The following is a 15,416-nucleotide window of genomic DNA, read 5'->3' as shown; positions in this document are numbered from 1 at the left end:
ATTCCAGAAGTTATTTTGGTCCTGGGCAAGAAGAACACAGCTTTTCACTGCACGGCACAACTTTCTGTTGTTCTCCTTATGTCTGGGGCGTAGTAACTTGGAGGAAAAGTGAGGTTAAAAAGCACCCAGACGGCTCCTTTTAGATACTGGACCCGAATGTGAATTTAATAAGCCTAGATCAGGGTTAGGTTCATTTAGATAGAGTACATGATCTGACATTTTCTAGTCTAATAGATTCTGAAAGGGCTGGTTGGATAGCTCAGAAATAAAGGGAAGGGGGAAATGAAAAAACAGAAGGAAAATAAGTATGGAAGAGTTGTACCTTCTTAAACAGTGGTATGGACAGGAATCACCGGGATGCAATAAAATGCAGATTCTGATTCAGGAGGTCTGGAGTGGGTGAGAGCCTGCTTTTCTAACTTGCTTCCAGGTGTGCTGATGCAGCTACTCTAGCTTCTAGAATAAGCCTGGGATATCTCTCTAAGCCTCAAGCGGCTTCCGATGAATTTCTCCTAGGTAGACTGATTCTTCCCCACTCCATTCTCACTGCCCCTACCCTCAGTATTTATCAGATAAAGAGCCTCGAGTACTTTGTATAGATGACTATGGAAATCCATGCACTGATTGTATGTATATTTGCTTTGGATCCATTTTTAGCACTACTCCTCACTGTTAGTACCAGCTCTCAAAAAGAGATTTCAAAATCCTTTCCTTCTCATCTACAGAAGCTCTGAAGCGGTCAAGATACTGTGGATCCCATCTAGTCATTTCCCTCTCCCACTTTCCACCTTTTCCTTGGACAAGTGACTCATAGCTTTCATGCTTTGGTAAGCCTGTGAGAAAGCCACACTTAGGAGATCAGCCCTTTATAAGTCAGATTCCTGGGTTCTATACGTGGACACATTCTCAGCTAGCAAATTTTTTTCTTTTTTTTGAGATGGATCTCACTAAATTGATTGAGATAGCCTTGAACTTGTAATCTTCTTGCTTCTACCTCCAGGGTAGCTGGGATTACAGGCTTTACACCCAGCTAAAACTGCAAATTTTGAAAATCCATGATTAACATATCAAAAGGAAAGCTTATAGAGCTATCTGATCCTGGAAGATTATTATTACATAACAGAATAAAGGTTTCACATTTTGTAGGAGATAAACAAACTGAAGTAAAATCCCACTGTTCCTAAAATTTTGGTACCAAGTACTTACAGAACTCTGCTCAACCATTCCTTGTAGAAGAGCCCTTCTCATTCACTACCTTTTTGTGTCCAGGTCATCAAAACTGGCATGTAAACCAGGAAGAGGGAAGCAAGCTGGGTGACCAAGAACATATTACACTATTCTCAAGGATGTGGGCCACCACAAATACAGACCATGAAAAATTAGAGAAGGCACAGAAGAACTCTTAAATTGGGTTTTGGTAATAAAATTCTAGTTTGACCTTGGTTCTTCGGGCTAGAATTTTACATGCTTGTCTAATTTATAGAGCAGACTTTCTGGGGATATTAAGCTAGGGTTAATCGGTTATTGCTAAACTAACCATGCTAATAAAAATATCAACATTTGAAGATTAATTCTTACAGTATACCATAGGCCAAGAACTGCGAGTGACTCATAGGAACATCTACTGTACCAGGAGTTTTGAACATGTAGGCGGGGTAAGTAGTACTCACTCTAAGCTGTAGCCCTAGGCTGAGGGTTTTGGTCCAAGCTTCTTTCCTTAATGGTAACCTTGGGGAAGTCTCATGATCTCTCTTGAGACTGTTGCTTTATCCATACAAATGGAGTTAATTTAATTCAGAGTTGCTGTGAGACTCAAATAAGAATGTTTATGAAAGTCTTGGTAAACTTAAGTGCTATATAAAAAGTACAGTGAAAGTAGACAAAACTCATTAAGCATATATTTGTAGGCTATTTTAGTTACAAGTGCTATCTATTTTTGTTTAGGTTGTTTCTCCAGTTCTTGGCTCTTACTATGTATAGCTCCCAGTTCTCTCTGCCCTGTGCCAGACCAGACTTCTGGTTGAAACCCAGTATTTGACCATGACAAGAACCCTTAAGAACATGTTCTAACTGGTTGCTTCAGACACCCAGCCCCTTTCTTCCAGATGATGCTGGGACACAACAAAAACCCTTTCTAAGAATACCTCATTTTCTAATCTTTTTCTTCAGTCCTTTTTTTCACTGAGAGAAAAACTGTTCTAACTATAAATTCCAATGATGAGTTCAGCAAATGTAAAACACTACCATTTAGTATAGAACTATTTTAAAGTAATTGATTATTCTTCGTGTTTTTTTTCCCAAGAGATTGTAGAATCATCCAGTTTTTAAAAAAACTTTGAGAAATCAGTAGGGGGCAGTATGTTAATTACAATTTTCAGGTGGGAAAATTCAGACTTTGAATTGTAAGTTTTACTTGTCCTCAAAATACCCATGTGTTTACCCAAGTTATACTACAAATATTTTCTCAGCTACATTGATTTGGAAAGTGTTATTTTGAACCCCGTTGCTTAGAATAACACTAAGAAGCTGAACCTTGTTAATATTCAAAAATTCCAGTACTAAGGTATTTGAAGCAACGACAAGAAATTCACATTTTATGCAAACAGAAAGAGAAACACTTGATTTCTCCAAAACCAAAAAACAATGTTTAACACGACTGTCACCTTTCACGCGTCTTTGTGTGATCTTTTAAAGTTTCACAGACCAAGTAATGTTTTGTTTCCAAATGTGAATTCATTTTAAGTGGCTTGTCATTGTAAGGGGCTAATTTGACAGCACTCAAGGTTTCTGCAGTAATTGCCCTTACTTGTTAAATATTCTAACAGCATTTGCTGCAGTGTTGAAAGTTTTATGATCTTTATAAGAGGATATTCATTTTTTTCCCCCTGTGGTTCACTTAATTTTAGTTTCAGAGCATTTAGGAAAATGGTCCTTGACAGGTGTGAACTTGAGTTTTAAGAGAATTGACAAATAAAGTAAAAAAGAAAAAGGAATTCAAGAATGGGTCTTGTTGGAGAAGCTCATCAATAAAAGATGTCAGTCTGCAGATGAAAAGCTGGCCCCTCTACAGTGGAGATGCATAAGCCTTCATAAACCCATGAAAGTGACTGAAACTGGTAAACCAGGTATGTCAAGGTAAACATGATTAGATCCAGATGCCATGCTCTGCTAACTTCTATTCTCAACAGTGGTATCTTAACAGTGTTAAGACACAGTACAGGGACCAGCAGTATGTTCTATCTATTGACTCTATATTTTCAAACACTCAAAAGTATCCATCCTTTGAGTTATTTTCCATCTATACTTAACATGGGGTCTCAGCCTAAAAGGAGCTTCTAGGTCACTTGATCGAAATTAGGAGATAGTTCTTTGAATAGCTTTTTATACTAACTTCTGAGATAACAAATCACTAACCAAAGGAGATCAACACATTTAAATCTAATACCTGGAGGTACAGGCTCAAAACACTGAGCTTAAATCATTCAAGTGAGGTACGGAATAGTTTCCTTTTTAAGGACTATCAGGTTTTGTCATACTCCAAAGATTAGTTACAAAGGGCCCTTTCTCCTAGGAAAATACTGGCTGCATTTGTAGGAAATAAAATACAAATCAACTCTTCCAGTACACCCCCTAGTGGAATTTCAGCATAGTACATCTTGGAGGGGGGCAAAAACATACTGGGTACAGGTTGCAAATACCCTTGTCCAAAATGCTTGGGACCAGAGTGTTTTGAGTTTTGTAACATTTTCATACACATAATGAACTATCTTGGGGATAGGTCTCAAGTCTAAGCATGAAATTCACTTATCTTTCATACATACCTTGTACACATAGCCTGAAGGAAATTTTTTTTTTTTATACAGTATTCTCAGTGTGCCGGTTTTGATTGCAATCCCATCACATGAGCTCAGGTGTGGAATTTTCCGCTTGTGAAATCATGTTGGTGCTCAGAAAGTTTCAAATTTAGAGCATTTCAGATTTCGGATTTTTCAGATTAGGGAGGCTCAACTCGTATTCAGGATTTACATCAGCTTAAATGGGATTTCCCAAATCTACTTGCTATGACTGTATCATAGTCATGTGCCTTCTACTTATTGAACACAACAAGGAAGCAAACACAGCATATCAAGTGTACATTTAACTATATAGGCTCATATCTAAATCACACAGAGGCAAGCTGGGTACATATTATGATTGAAAGAGGCTTGCCTAGTTTTAGAAAGAAATGGAGCAGAAATTTTTGGTGATGGGGAAAAAAAGGGAGGAAAAATAAAAAATTCTGGGTGAATTTGCTATTAATATTCCTTAAGAAAAACATCAAGAAAAAAAGGAGGTTCCCACTTAAAATTTTTCTATTTCTCAAGTGAAGTTATTAAATTGCTTGAAAGTAATTTTTTCAGATTGACACTACATCAATTCACTAAAGCCACTGAATCAATCCACTGGAATTTGCTAGATCCTAAAAATCTGAAAAATGATTAGAATAAAAACAAATTTAAGGGAAGAGAATAAATGAAGAGAATTTAAGCACTTATATATTTAACCATAGGGTTTGTAGCTCTTTTCCAGGCCCCAGTGACCCAATCCTGCCTGCAATAAATGGCCAAAGCCTCTCCTGGGAGGCACTCTCCCCTCGGTCTTTTTTGAAAAAGCTACTCAATCAGTGTTAGCATTAGCATGGAAAGAATGCTTCCACTCTGATTTGACTTATAAATTAATCTGTACTTGGGGAGATAATGAATAAAGTTCTGAACACAGAAATAACAGAGAAAAGAACAAATATCAACTTTAATTCCAGGAATCAAGATAAATAGCACGAATCACTCTATGATCAAATAAAAGAGGCTATTCCTTGGGCCAAGAATTTGATTACTATTCTACAAGGCTGACCACCTCAATATGTAAAGATACTATTAGGTCAACATGAAAATATTTTGAATTTGTGCTTTTCTTTTGCAAAAATAGTAATACACTTTTTCTGGACTATTCAACTTTTGTTGTCTCCCCAAAAGACAGGACTCAAATGGCAGATTAGCCAGGCAGAGACTCTTGCATGAAGCATGAGCAACCAGGGTTCCCCCAGGGAACAGTAAGGAGTCTAGCCTGGCTGGAGTTTAGACTATGCTAAAGGATATAATAGGTAGGTGCTGAGCTGGGAAGGCAGATGAAATCAGCTTTGGGAGGCCCAAGATGCTTTCCACTGTGACTAGTATGGTCATTCAAGGGTTTTAAGCAAGCATATAAAAAATGCAACTCTGCTTAGATAACCCTAGGTTGAAGAGCAAGAATGGAAAAACAGAAAGAAGTTCAGAAGCTCTTTTGAGTCGAGGTGAGGTAAAGGAGGCACACATTGGAAGAGGGAATGGAAAGGAGGGGATTAGTCAAAGCACATGGCGGCAAGCGAACAGCTGGGATCTGGTAACCCATGAATGTGTGCAGGATGAAGGACTGAAGATAATGGTGATGTTTTCAAGTCTGGTTACTACCTAACCATAGAATGCAAGATGGAATAAAGAAGAGTTCAGTATTGAGACATGATGATTTTAGGGAATATGTGGAACAGACAAGGTAACTGTGTGAACTGTCCAAGTCACAGTGTGACAAATTAAACAGATTACCCAGTTAGAGAGGTACATGGTGAGAATCACTTGGAGCACACAAAACTAAAGAGCAAATTTCAAATGTGGAGAGGGCAAGAGAAGATTGGGAAGGAAGAAGGAGAAGCACATGAAAGTAGCTTTTCATAGAAATGAAAGCACCTGAGTTTCTAGGAGGTAGTCAAGTGGGTTACATTCTGTGGGAAGCTCAAGGTGCACATTGGATTTGGCAATAAGGGAGCACTACTATTTGTTTATATAACCCAGAAATTACTGCACTGGCTACTTGGAAATGTTTTCTAAACCACCAGCATAATAAAACATAGATTAAAACATAGCAAAGATGTTCGGAAGCTTCTTATATGAGGTAGTGTCTGTTTCCCTCCTCATATATAAAGTGACATTTTCTCATGTTGTAGATTTTGATTTCTAGTAGCAATAGATTTGGGCCTACATCAAGTACAGAAGCTCAAAGTTCACTGAGCATGTGATCCTATTTTGTATGAATAGGTACACATGCAGGTGCTATCAAGAGATGTTTTCCTGTATAATCACAGGAATAAGACAAAGCAGGTCAATTTACAACTCAATTCTTTCTAAAGCTCAAACACTTTTGTGCACATGACATTTACTTAATAACAGAAACCAGTTCTAGTGCAGACTTCAAAAACAGGACGGGACACAAATTCTAAGTTTTTTGGTAGCTATCTTAAAATAGGGAAGTGATAGTCTATAAAATATTAAACAATTTTTAATATTATGGTATGGAGGAGGAAGTACTGGATAGTTTTATAGAAACACTATAGAAATGATTTTTTAAAAAAATCTAAACCTAAGAGGGCCTAAACAAAACTAGGTTTCGTTAACTAGATAACAGAGGAATACAGTATGTGAGATTAAAAACCAGTAAATCACACAAGAACTTAAACATTAATGATTAGGGACCATTCATGAGATATTACGTACAACCATAGCACTAATGTCTTTAAGTGCTACATTACTCAGATCTAACTGGTGGGCTTTTAGTTTTCCTGGATGGATTTTAACTAAATAGACTTTAGACATTTAGATATAGATAAATGCCTAATTCAGTAATTAGTATTTTAAAATTGCGAAACCTTTTAAGTTAAGTGGTCTATTAATTAACTACCAATTATCTTGTCTGACTACCATATCAATAGAAGTAAATTACCAACTAGCTATTTGACAGATTTAGTCCTTTACCATGCAAAAATTTTTCACAAATAAAAGGCCTAGAGTTAAATGCTTTTGTTTCCCCCTTTTGGTTAATCAAGGATCAATTTGCTGCTCAAGTATAAAGGCCAAATACAACTCTTTGGTCAAAAAGGATTTATAGATAAACTTTGGCTTTTAGAAATAGCAAGCAAAGAAAGAGTCTACTTCCTCTCTGAAAAAATAGCAAGTGAAGCAATGTTAATATTTTGGGGAAACATGAGATTACAGTTTCTATACGGAGGACAAGTATCTAAACTTCAAAATGGTGATTTTTTTTTTTTTGATACCGGGGATTGAACTCGGGAACCACTGAGCTAAATCTCTGGCCCTAAACTTCAAAATGGAAGAGACAGGTATTTTCAACTTTTTCATCTTACTGAGATACAGAGAGGAGAAAGCCTATGTGAATGATTTCTACACTAGTGTTAAAAAGGCATGCTATTGCATTCATTTGCCAGTTTTGTGCTGTGAGTGTTTCATAGCAGAATATGCTGGCTAAAACCTACCCCAAATCTAACGCTTCTTGACTTATGACCAAGAGAACATTCCTGGGATCACCTGGTAGAAGGCCAACACTGACTGCTAAGTGTCATAGCAAACTAGAAAGCTGTGCCAGATACTGAAAAGCTTTCAAAGTGTGTAGAAATGGCCCATAAGAAGTAAGGAAGGAATTGCTGTATGAGTCCTCTTCTTGAGGCGTGGTCAGTGGGAAACGTCACTGGGAACAGTTGCCATACATTTAATTTATTTATTTTTTGGTACCAGGGATTGAACTTGGGACCTTGTGCTTACAAGGCAGGTGCCGGAACCACTGAGCTAAATCCCTGGCCCATACATTTAATTTAAACTTAATTCAAATTGGTGTATCAACAGCATCCTTCTCCAAAGTCCCTAGCCTCACATCAATAAGCAGAGTTAATACACTATAGTAAAAATGAGCACACAAACCAGATGTGGTGGTTTACACTTATGATCAGGTGGTTTACACTCTGGCAGGCTGAGGTGGGGAGAGAGTTGCAAGTTTGAGCCCAGCCTGGGCAACTTAGTGAGACTTTGTCTCAAAGAATTTTTCAAAAAAAGGAATTATAGCCCAATGTGAAAGTTCTAGGTTCACTTCTTAGTACTACCACAAAAAACCAAAAAAAAAAAAAAACTCCCTCTACACACAAATGGGAGAAGAATGTAAAATTTGTAGAGGAAACAAAAAAAGGCAAACAATAATGAATGTGAGCAGCCCCATTTTGAAGTATCAATTTTATATTTAGTCCAACATAATGCCTATCTTCGAAAGTTTACAAAACAGACCCAGGTGAATGTTATATTCTAAATATTTAAGCAGAACCTTAAATATCAAATTATCAAATATTTATTGAGTGACAAGAACCAAGTTCTATTCTAGGCAGAAGAAAACAAACAAATGTATTGTACATTGCCAACTGCCTTCAGACAGCATGCCATCTTCTCTGGCCACAATGTAGACAAATTATATAAAAAAGCACACACTATGTACCAAACTATGGGAATGACAACTGCTGCAAAAAATTCATGGGAAGAAAAAAGTTGAGACTTCCATAAGTCATTTAACTGCAGTTTAATTGGAAAACAAGGGCTTGGATCAAATGGTCTTTAAGTATCCTTGTAATTCTAATACCTAAGAATGTCTGGAAGGGTGGAACAGGAAGAGAAGGTTGCATCAGAAACTTTAACTGAGCCATAAAAGGCACATGGAATAAAGAGAGGGAGTTCCAAGCAGGTGGGCTAGTAGTAGGAGGAATGATCCGGAAATGGGGGCACCCACAATTTTTCAGATAAAGTCCACATGGTATTCTACTTCACTGTACATAGTTTTAACTCTGAGACAACCCACAGTGTGGGAAAAAGTTTTGCTAGCTGTTCCTCAAAGGACCACTATCTAGAATATATAAAGAACTCAAAAAATTCAGACCCCCTTCAAATTTAAAGACCCAATCCAAAAATGGGCATCTGAAATGAATAGACACTTTTTAGATGGAGAACAAATAGCAAATAAATATATGAAAAGTGTTCAACATCACTGGTCATTTGAGAGAGGCAAATTAAAACAACGGTGAGATTCCATCTCACTCACCCCAGAAAGAATGGCTACTATCAAGAAATCAACCAATAACAAATGCTGGCAGGGGTGTGGGGAGAAAGGAACTCTTCTCCATTGTTGGTGGGAGTGCAGACTGGGGCAACCACTGTGGAAATCAGTATGGAGATACCTCAAAGAACTAGGACTAGAGGTCCCATTTGACCCAATGCTGCTGGGTATCTTCCCCAAAGAATTAAAAACATCATACCACAGTGATATATGCACACCCACATTTACAGTGGCACAGTTTGTAATAGCTAAATCTTGGAAACAGCCCAAATGCCCATCAACCGATGAATGGATAAAGATGATGTGGGTGTTCTGAAATACAGTGGAGTATTACTCTGCTATTAAGAAGGATAAGCTTGAGACATGTCTGGGTAAATGTATGGACCTTGAGACCATACTCTTAAGTAAAATAAATCAGACACACATGTTTAAATACCGTATTGTTTCTCTGGTGTGAGAAACCAAAAGTGGAAATTATTACTAAAATGTATACTAGATACTGGGAAATGGGAAACAAATGTTCAAATTAAAAGGGGAACAATGGAAGGGGAGGGGTAAAGGGAAAAAGGGACAAGAAAAAAAAAGAATAGAAGGAAAAAAAGCTTTTGTAAATAAGGAGGGGAAGAGGGGTTGAGGGAGGGGAATGGGAAAAAAAAGAAGCAAGATATATCATGTATGGGTATAAATTCCCTATGATGAATGTTATCATCATGTATATCTAAAATGTACCAGTAAATGTTTTGCTTCAAAAAATAATTTTAACTCCCAGTCAGAATTAGCATACTATTTGTTACTCTATGAAAACAGACATTACTTGCTATTTAAATACCTGGCTCAAGATGATCTGTTCAAATAATTGAATGCACTCTCTTTGCTCAGCTGGTCTACATTTTAAAATGTATGGGGCAATTTCTCTTCTGCACCCAGACACAGGGAAAAGATACACTCATTATTTTTCCTGGATGAAAAAATAGCACAGGCCAAGACTAATACATGTATGAAAAATCATCACTAACATTTTCACCTAACATTACTGCTATAAGGGAAGCTGAATTCAGGTGGCTGTCAACAATACTATTTAAATCTTCCACCTCAATCACTGTAAAAATTTTAGTTGCTAAATCTTAACTTCTTAAAAGGTTTGTAACTCTTGGCAAGAAGTCAGAAATTCCAAATCTAAAATGAATTTTCTGACTCAATATTGAAAATAAATTCTTAAGTTTAGATGCTTAGGGGAAAAACAGCTGGAGAATTCAGGAACCTCCCATATTTTAATATGAAGTGACGTCATTACTGTCAAGGCTTCCAAGAACTCCCTAAATTGTACGGTTAAGCAACATCTTGAAGCTCAGTAACGATGCTAGGAAGGTAGTATGTTCCTCCCTAGTATTCAGTTCCAGAATAATTTTTTTCTATTAGAGATTTGATTCAATTTTCTCCTTATGTTAGAAAGGAGCCTAGTGTTAGAAGTACAATTTATTAATTTATGTGCATTTTCACAGCCAAGGCTCTGGATTTTCTGCCCTTAACGCACTTTAAATTAACACTCATTTTATAGGATTTCTAGGGAAGGAAGATAAGCTGCTTTCCTGTTAACAAAAGATTGGGGATTTCTTTAAAAATCTAGTTACATTTGAAATTTTACAAGTCAGCAAAATAATCATTCAGGGAAAGTAGTCAAGTAGTGAAACTTCAGCGTACTTGGTGTAGGTAAAAGTTTAGTTATGAAATCTTGCATCATCTCAGCCAAATGTTATTGGGGAAAAAAAATCCCAGTGCCTGTGGGTTTATATTAACCTACCAATGGTTGTGTATCTGTTTAACAGTGTTGACCAAAATCACTTGGCCATTTCTATGGTTACTTCCTCCTTACCATACTTTAAATATGGAAACTATACTTCACCTGCAGTTTGTGTTTGCCTTTCATTTCAAATGGTGATTGTTTGCTTTACTCAGAATTATAAACCCACAAGATTCTTCTTGATAAACTGTACTGCCAAGTTTATTCAGGACTGGCCTTTATCTATACCACTCCTTTGACACTTGCTGCCTGTTCTTGTAGACCTAGAAGCAGCAAAAACTTTAATTCAGTCCCCATAGCCACTGCACACAACCAACCCACACCTACTTGCATGCACACCACAGGCATACTTACGTATCCCCAAACTATATACAACAATTTCCTTACTCATGTAAAACATAGATATGACTTAGCTCAGTTTATTTATATGTTCATTTTTAGAGGTTTGGAAATGAACTAAATAAAGCTCATATTTAAAAATAAAACATCTTCCAGGATCAGAAAAGAGGCTTGATACTGGATGAACAACATTTGAATAAGTACTTCCAAAGCCAGACTGTTTTTAAGCAACTGCTAAAAAATTAATGAGGTTTAATGTGACCCATTTAGGAGGAATAGTTCTTTGTGGTGTTCTATTAGAAGACTAATCTGATGATGAAAAAATAAATAAATAAAACTCTATCGCCTTACATCCACCGCCATCAAACACAGGACTTTGCACTTGCTGCACAAGCGCTACTATCAAACCACACACCCAGGCCTCTTTACCCCTTCTTTATTGGATCTATCTATGAAAGTAAAGGGAAAATACTATGAGGGAAAAAAGGTGAGTCACCAGTATGAACAGTGTATAGTTATAGGAGAGCTTCACACCTACCTTTAGTGACGATAATTCAGCTGAAAAGCTGGGGTTTCTTTCCACTGGAAGGAGCAGCCCCCCCTCCCCCATTCCTAGATGTTGCAGTAGCTCTGATGGCTAGAAGGTGACAGTGTTGAAATCCCCAGTTCACCAGGTCTCCCAACCCCCTCCCCCTACCTGGTCTTAGTGAAGTGACTGCTGTTCTCACTTGAGAAGCACCTTCTAAGCTGAGAAAGTCCTGGGATGTTCTCTGACAGGACAATGCATGGATCTTGTGCATGGTCAATGGACGCTAAGTGACTGCCATGGTGGCCTGACCCCTCCCAATGGACCACAAATGCTGATCTCAGAATCTCTGGCACTTTCTAAAATGTGGCTGAGCAGAAATTTGGAAGCCTAAACCCTGACCTTAGGAATTCATAAGAACAACCAATGTTTTATAAACTCAAAGAAAGTAAAATAAACAAACCCAGGGTTTTATACTCCCTCTTGTTATTTTTATGGCAATCTTTCAAATTAGTTCACAATGTTCAGTCTTCTACCCTCTCAAGAAATACTGAATTGGGGGCGGGAGGAGAAATCAGTGATTTAATAGTTACCAACATGTATACATTGTAATTCACCATGGGGAATAACTCACCAGAAGGGGACTGTGGTAAAAGAATGCAGGTGACTTTCAAGCTGGTACTGAGGTTTCTCTCCTTCCTAACCTTCTCATTGAGGGGGACCAGGGATAAAAAATAAAGATGTTTATATTTACCCAGAAGTGTGCATGGCAATTGACCATCATGGTTCTCTCAATGAGCTCATCAGGACATTCTAGAAGGTGATGTCCAGAGACCACGCCAGCATTATTGACCAGGACTGAGACCTCGCCAACTTCCTTGCGGACCCTTTCAGCTGTCAGGTAGACATTCTCTCTCTTCCCCACATCACAGGTGTAGGTAAAAACCTGCAAGTTATAGTTGGGCAGAATTTCTTCCTCGCCATTCCCAGCTGTCCTCAGAAGTCCAGATAAGAAAAATGGAACAGAGAAGGGGGTGCAGAAAGTGAGTCACATGATAAACAGTCGGACAAAGATCACACAAAACAAAAATACTACAGTGAGCTTCAAATTTCTAACACTGTAAGGCTTGCCAATTACAGAACTTACAGCTGCTTTCCTTCCCCCAACCCTCCAAAGTCTTTGGGAATTACAGCAATTTACTGGATAACTTTGCTTAGGGGAAAGTCATTTAATTGTGACAAGCCCAATACAAGTAGACCACATGGGATCAGCCTGCTGGAGTTAAAGACACCTGCAAAGAACTGATCTCAGCCCAGAGAATAACACACACATTACACATACTTTTTTTTGGTGGTGGGGGGGGGGCAGTGGCCAGAAACAGCTTCTAATATTTAGCATGAGCATCTTCAAAACAGAAATTCATATCAAGGCTCTCAACTCAAAACTTAAATAATAATGTGAATTCACTCAAAGCCACGAAATAGTTTCTCTGAAACAGTGGAGATTACTAGTTTGTTTTGTAGCTGACTCCTCTAAAAAGTATCCTTACAAGTCAAGTTTACAGGTAAATATGCAATTTTACCACATTAAGAACTCAAAAAGCTTAAAAACCCAATCACTCCCCTGGAAAAACAGCATTCTTATCATTAGGTTTTGGAAGGGACACAAAAATGTGTATTTGCTATTCCTCCAAACAATGAAAATTTAACATTTTCAAACAATTAAAAAAGGTAGGTGCCAATAAATTTGGTAACAAGCAATACAGGGGAGGAGTGTGCCTAAGTCAATCTTCATATGGTTCAATGTTTTCCTTGGAAATGAAGAATTTTGCCAAAAAGCAAGAGCCATCATCAAATTTCCTGGGCCAGTATTTACTTAATGGTTGGTTATGATCTGTTTAGGCTTTCAAAAAAATGTCTCAGATTCAGGCTAGTTAATATACAAAAATGCAGACTGAGGTGACCAAAAACATGGAAGAAATTTACAATGAGGCTGAGATTCTTCAAGCACTTCGTCTAGAGGTCCGGTATCTCTCAATCAAGCTCAGGGTCTGGAACTAAAGCACTTACTTATCACTGGTGAAACAATGTAATTATCCCTCCATTCCATGCTACAGTTAGAGAGAAACCATCAACACTGTGGTAGTCTAAGAGGTCCCGACCACAATAACACAGATCCACGCTTTAGTCCAGTCACGGAACAACTTCCTAAAGACACTTTAGCTTCCCTTTCTGCCGCATGCAAGTCAGAGACAATTCTTCACAATCCAAATCTGTGGTAACAAGTTCCCTCTGCCTTCTTTCTCCTCAGAGGGCTTAGGAAACACTACAGTCGGCCCAGAGAGACAGGCTCTCTGCTAGGACGAGGTCTGGCACTTTTCCCCTTCTAACACAGGCGTGATCGAGCTCTATGATCACCAGACAAATTCCACTTGTCTGCCAGAAGGCCGATAGGATTTTTTTTCCTCGAGAGCGGGGCTGACCATGACTTGGGCTTGGGGGGCCCTCTGGGGGAGGATGCTGGTTGGGGAGCGGGTTGACCCAACAATGCTCGGGCGCCGGTAGGAGTTACCTTGCAGCGCGGCGGCATCGGCCGCCTCCAGGTCGCGGTAGATGTGGCGCACCATGCCCGCCGTCTCCTCGTTGCTTTGCGTGTTGATGTCCCAGAGTACCAGCAGCGCCCGGCGCCGGGCGAACTCCAGCGCGAAGAGGCGGCCCAGGCCGCTGCCGGCGCCCGTGATGAGGCACACCTGGCCGGCCACGCTCTTCTCCTTGGGCCGCACCAGCCAGCGCGCCGCGGCCAGCACGAACGCCCAGAGCACTTTGAAAGCGACCACGAAGAACTCCACCACGATGTTCATCGCGACGCCGGAGGCCCCGCGCGAGCCCAGCACCCGTGTCCTCACCCACCCCACGCCGGGCAGCCCAGGTCCGAGCCCCGGGGCGATTGACACAGCGGCCGGGACTAGAAGCCTGCGCCCCGCGCCCGCCCCCGAGGTCCCCGCCGGGCCGGAGTGCGCGACGCCGCTCCCTGCCTACGCAGGGCCACCCTGCCCGGGTTCCGTGCGGTGGCCCGGGGCCGAGCCCGCCGCCCTCCTGTCCCGAGCGACCGCCCGGCCGGCCGGTCCCGCTGCAGCGGCGGTGACAGCCGCGAGTTAGGCGCCGCGCGCTGCCCTCATGGCCAAGCTGCCTTTGCTCGAGCGTCCGCGGAGCCTGCGCCGCGGCTCCCTCTCACCCCGGGGCAGGGGTCCGCGGCTGAGACCGCACCGGCCGGCCAGCCCCGAGGAGTTGTCAACTTGACCCAAGTTGCGACGGGGTGGGCGAGTAGGGTGCGGGGCGGCGGAGAGCCGGGCAAGGGTGACTCGCTCGGCGCAAGCAAGCGCTGCCCAACGGCTTGCAGCTGCCCTGTGGGCTCGGATCCCCCTGCGCCGCACTCTCCGCGGCTGTCACTCGGTCACCGGGCTCCGCAGCGCTGCGCCGCTCGTCAGTGGGAGCGCTCCCCGCCGGCTCAGAGCGGGCTCCACGCTCCGCACTATATAACCCGCGACCGGGAAGAGCCGACGGCGGCATCGGCAGCGGCCCTCCCTCTGCTCGGCCCTCCCCGCCCCCGGGCGCACCCCGCCCCCAGCCCAGCCCCCCGGCCCCCGCCCCCCGCCCGCAGTCCCTTGAGCCGCGCGGGGCAGCCCCTCTCACATGGCCGTGGCCCCAGCCCCCAGCTCTCGTCGCACCTCTCTTCGCGGCTCACGCTCTCTGCCATGAGTTGTCCCTGCCTCCGCCTGCGAGGCCCTGAGGTCG

General features: G+C 41.0%; 1 protein-coding gene across 1 annotated transcript in view; it reads right to left on the bottom strand.

Moving 5' to 3' along the window:
- Positions 1–15,219, bottom strand: part of Rdh10 (retinol dehydrogenase 10) — a 30,980-nt gene extending 15,761 nt beyond the window's left edge. Inside the window, exons 1-2 of the mRNA XM_004842052.4 lie at positions 14,194–15,219; positions 12,376–12,611 (exon numbers count right to left, since the gene is read on the bottom strand). Coding sequence (XP_004842109.1) covers positions 12,376–12,611; positions 14,194–14,482 — 525 coding nt within the window. The 5' untranslated portion in view covers positions 14,483–15,219. The remainder of the gene's footprint in view (positions 1–12,375; positions 12,612–14,193) is intronic.
- Positions 15,220–15,416: the final 197 nt, after the last annotated feature.

Source organism: Heterocephalus glaber, unplaced genomic scaffold (genome assembly GCF_053883595.1).
Source record: "Heterocephalus glaber isolate CG9 unplaced genomic scaffold, H.glaber_assembly_v1.0 deba00001553, whole genome shotgun sequence".
NCBI lineage: Eukaryota > Metazoa > Chordata > Mammalia > Rodentia > Bathyergidae > Heterocephalus > Heterocephalus glaber.
The sequence above is the reverse complement of the archived record's forward strand: the minus strand, read 5'-3'. Positions and strand labels throughout refer to the sequence as shown.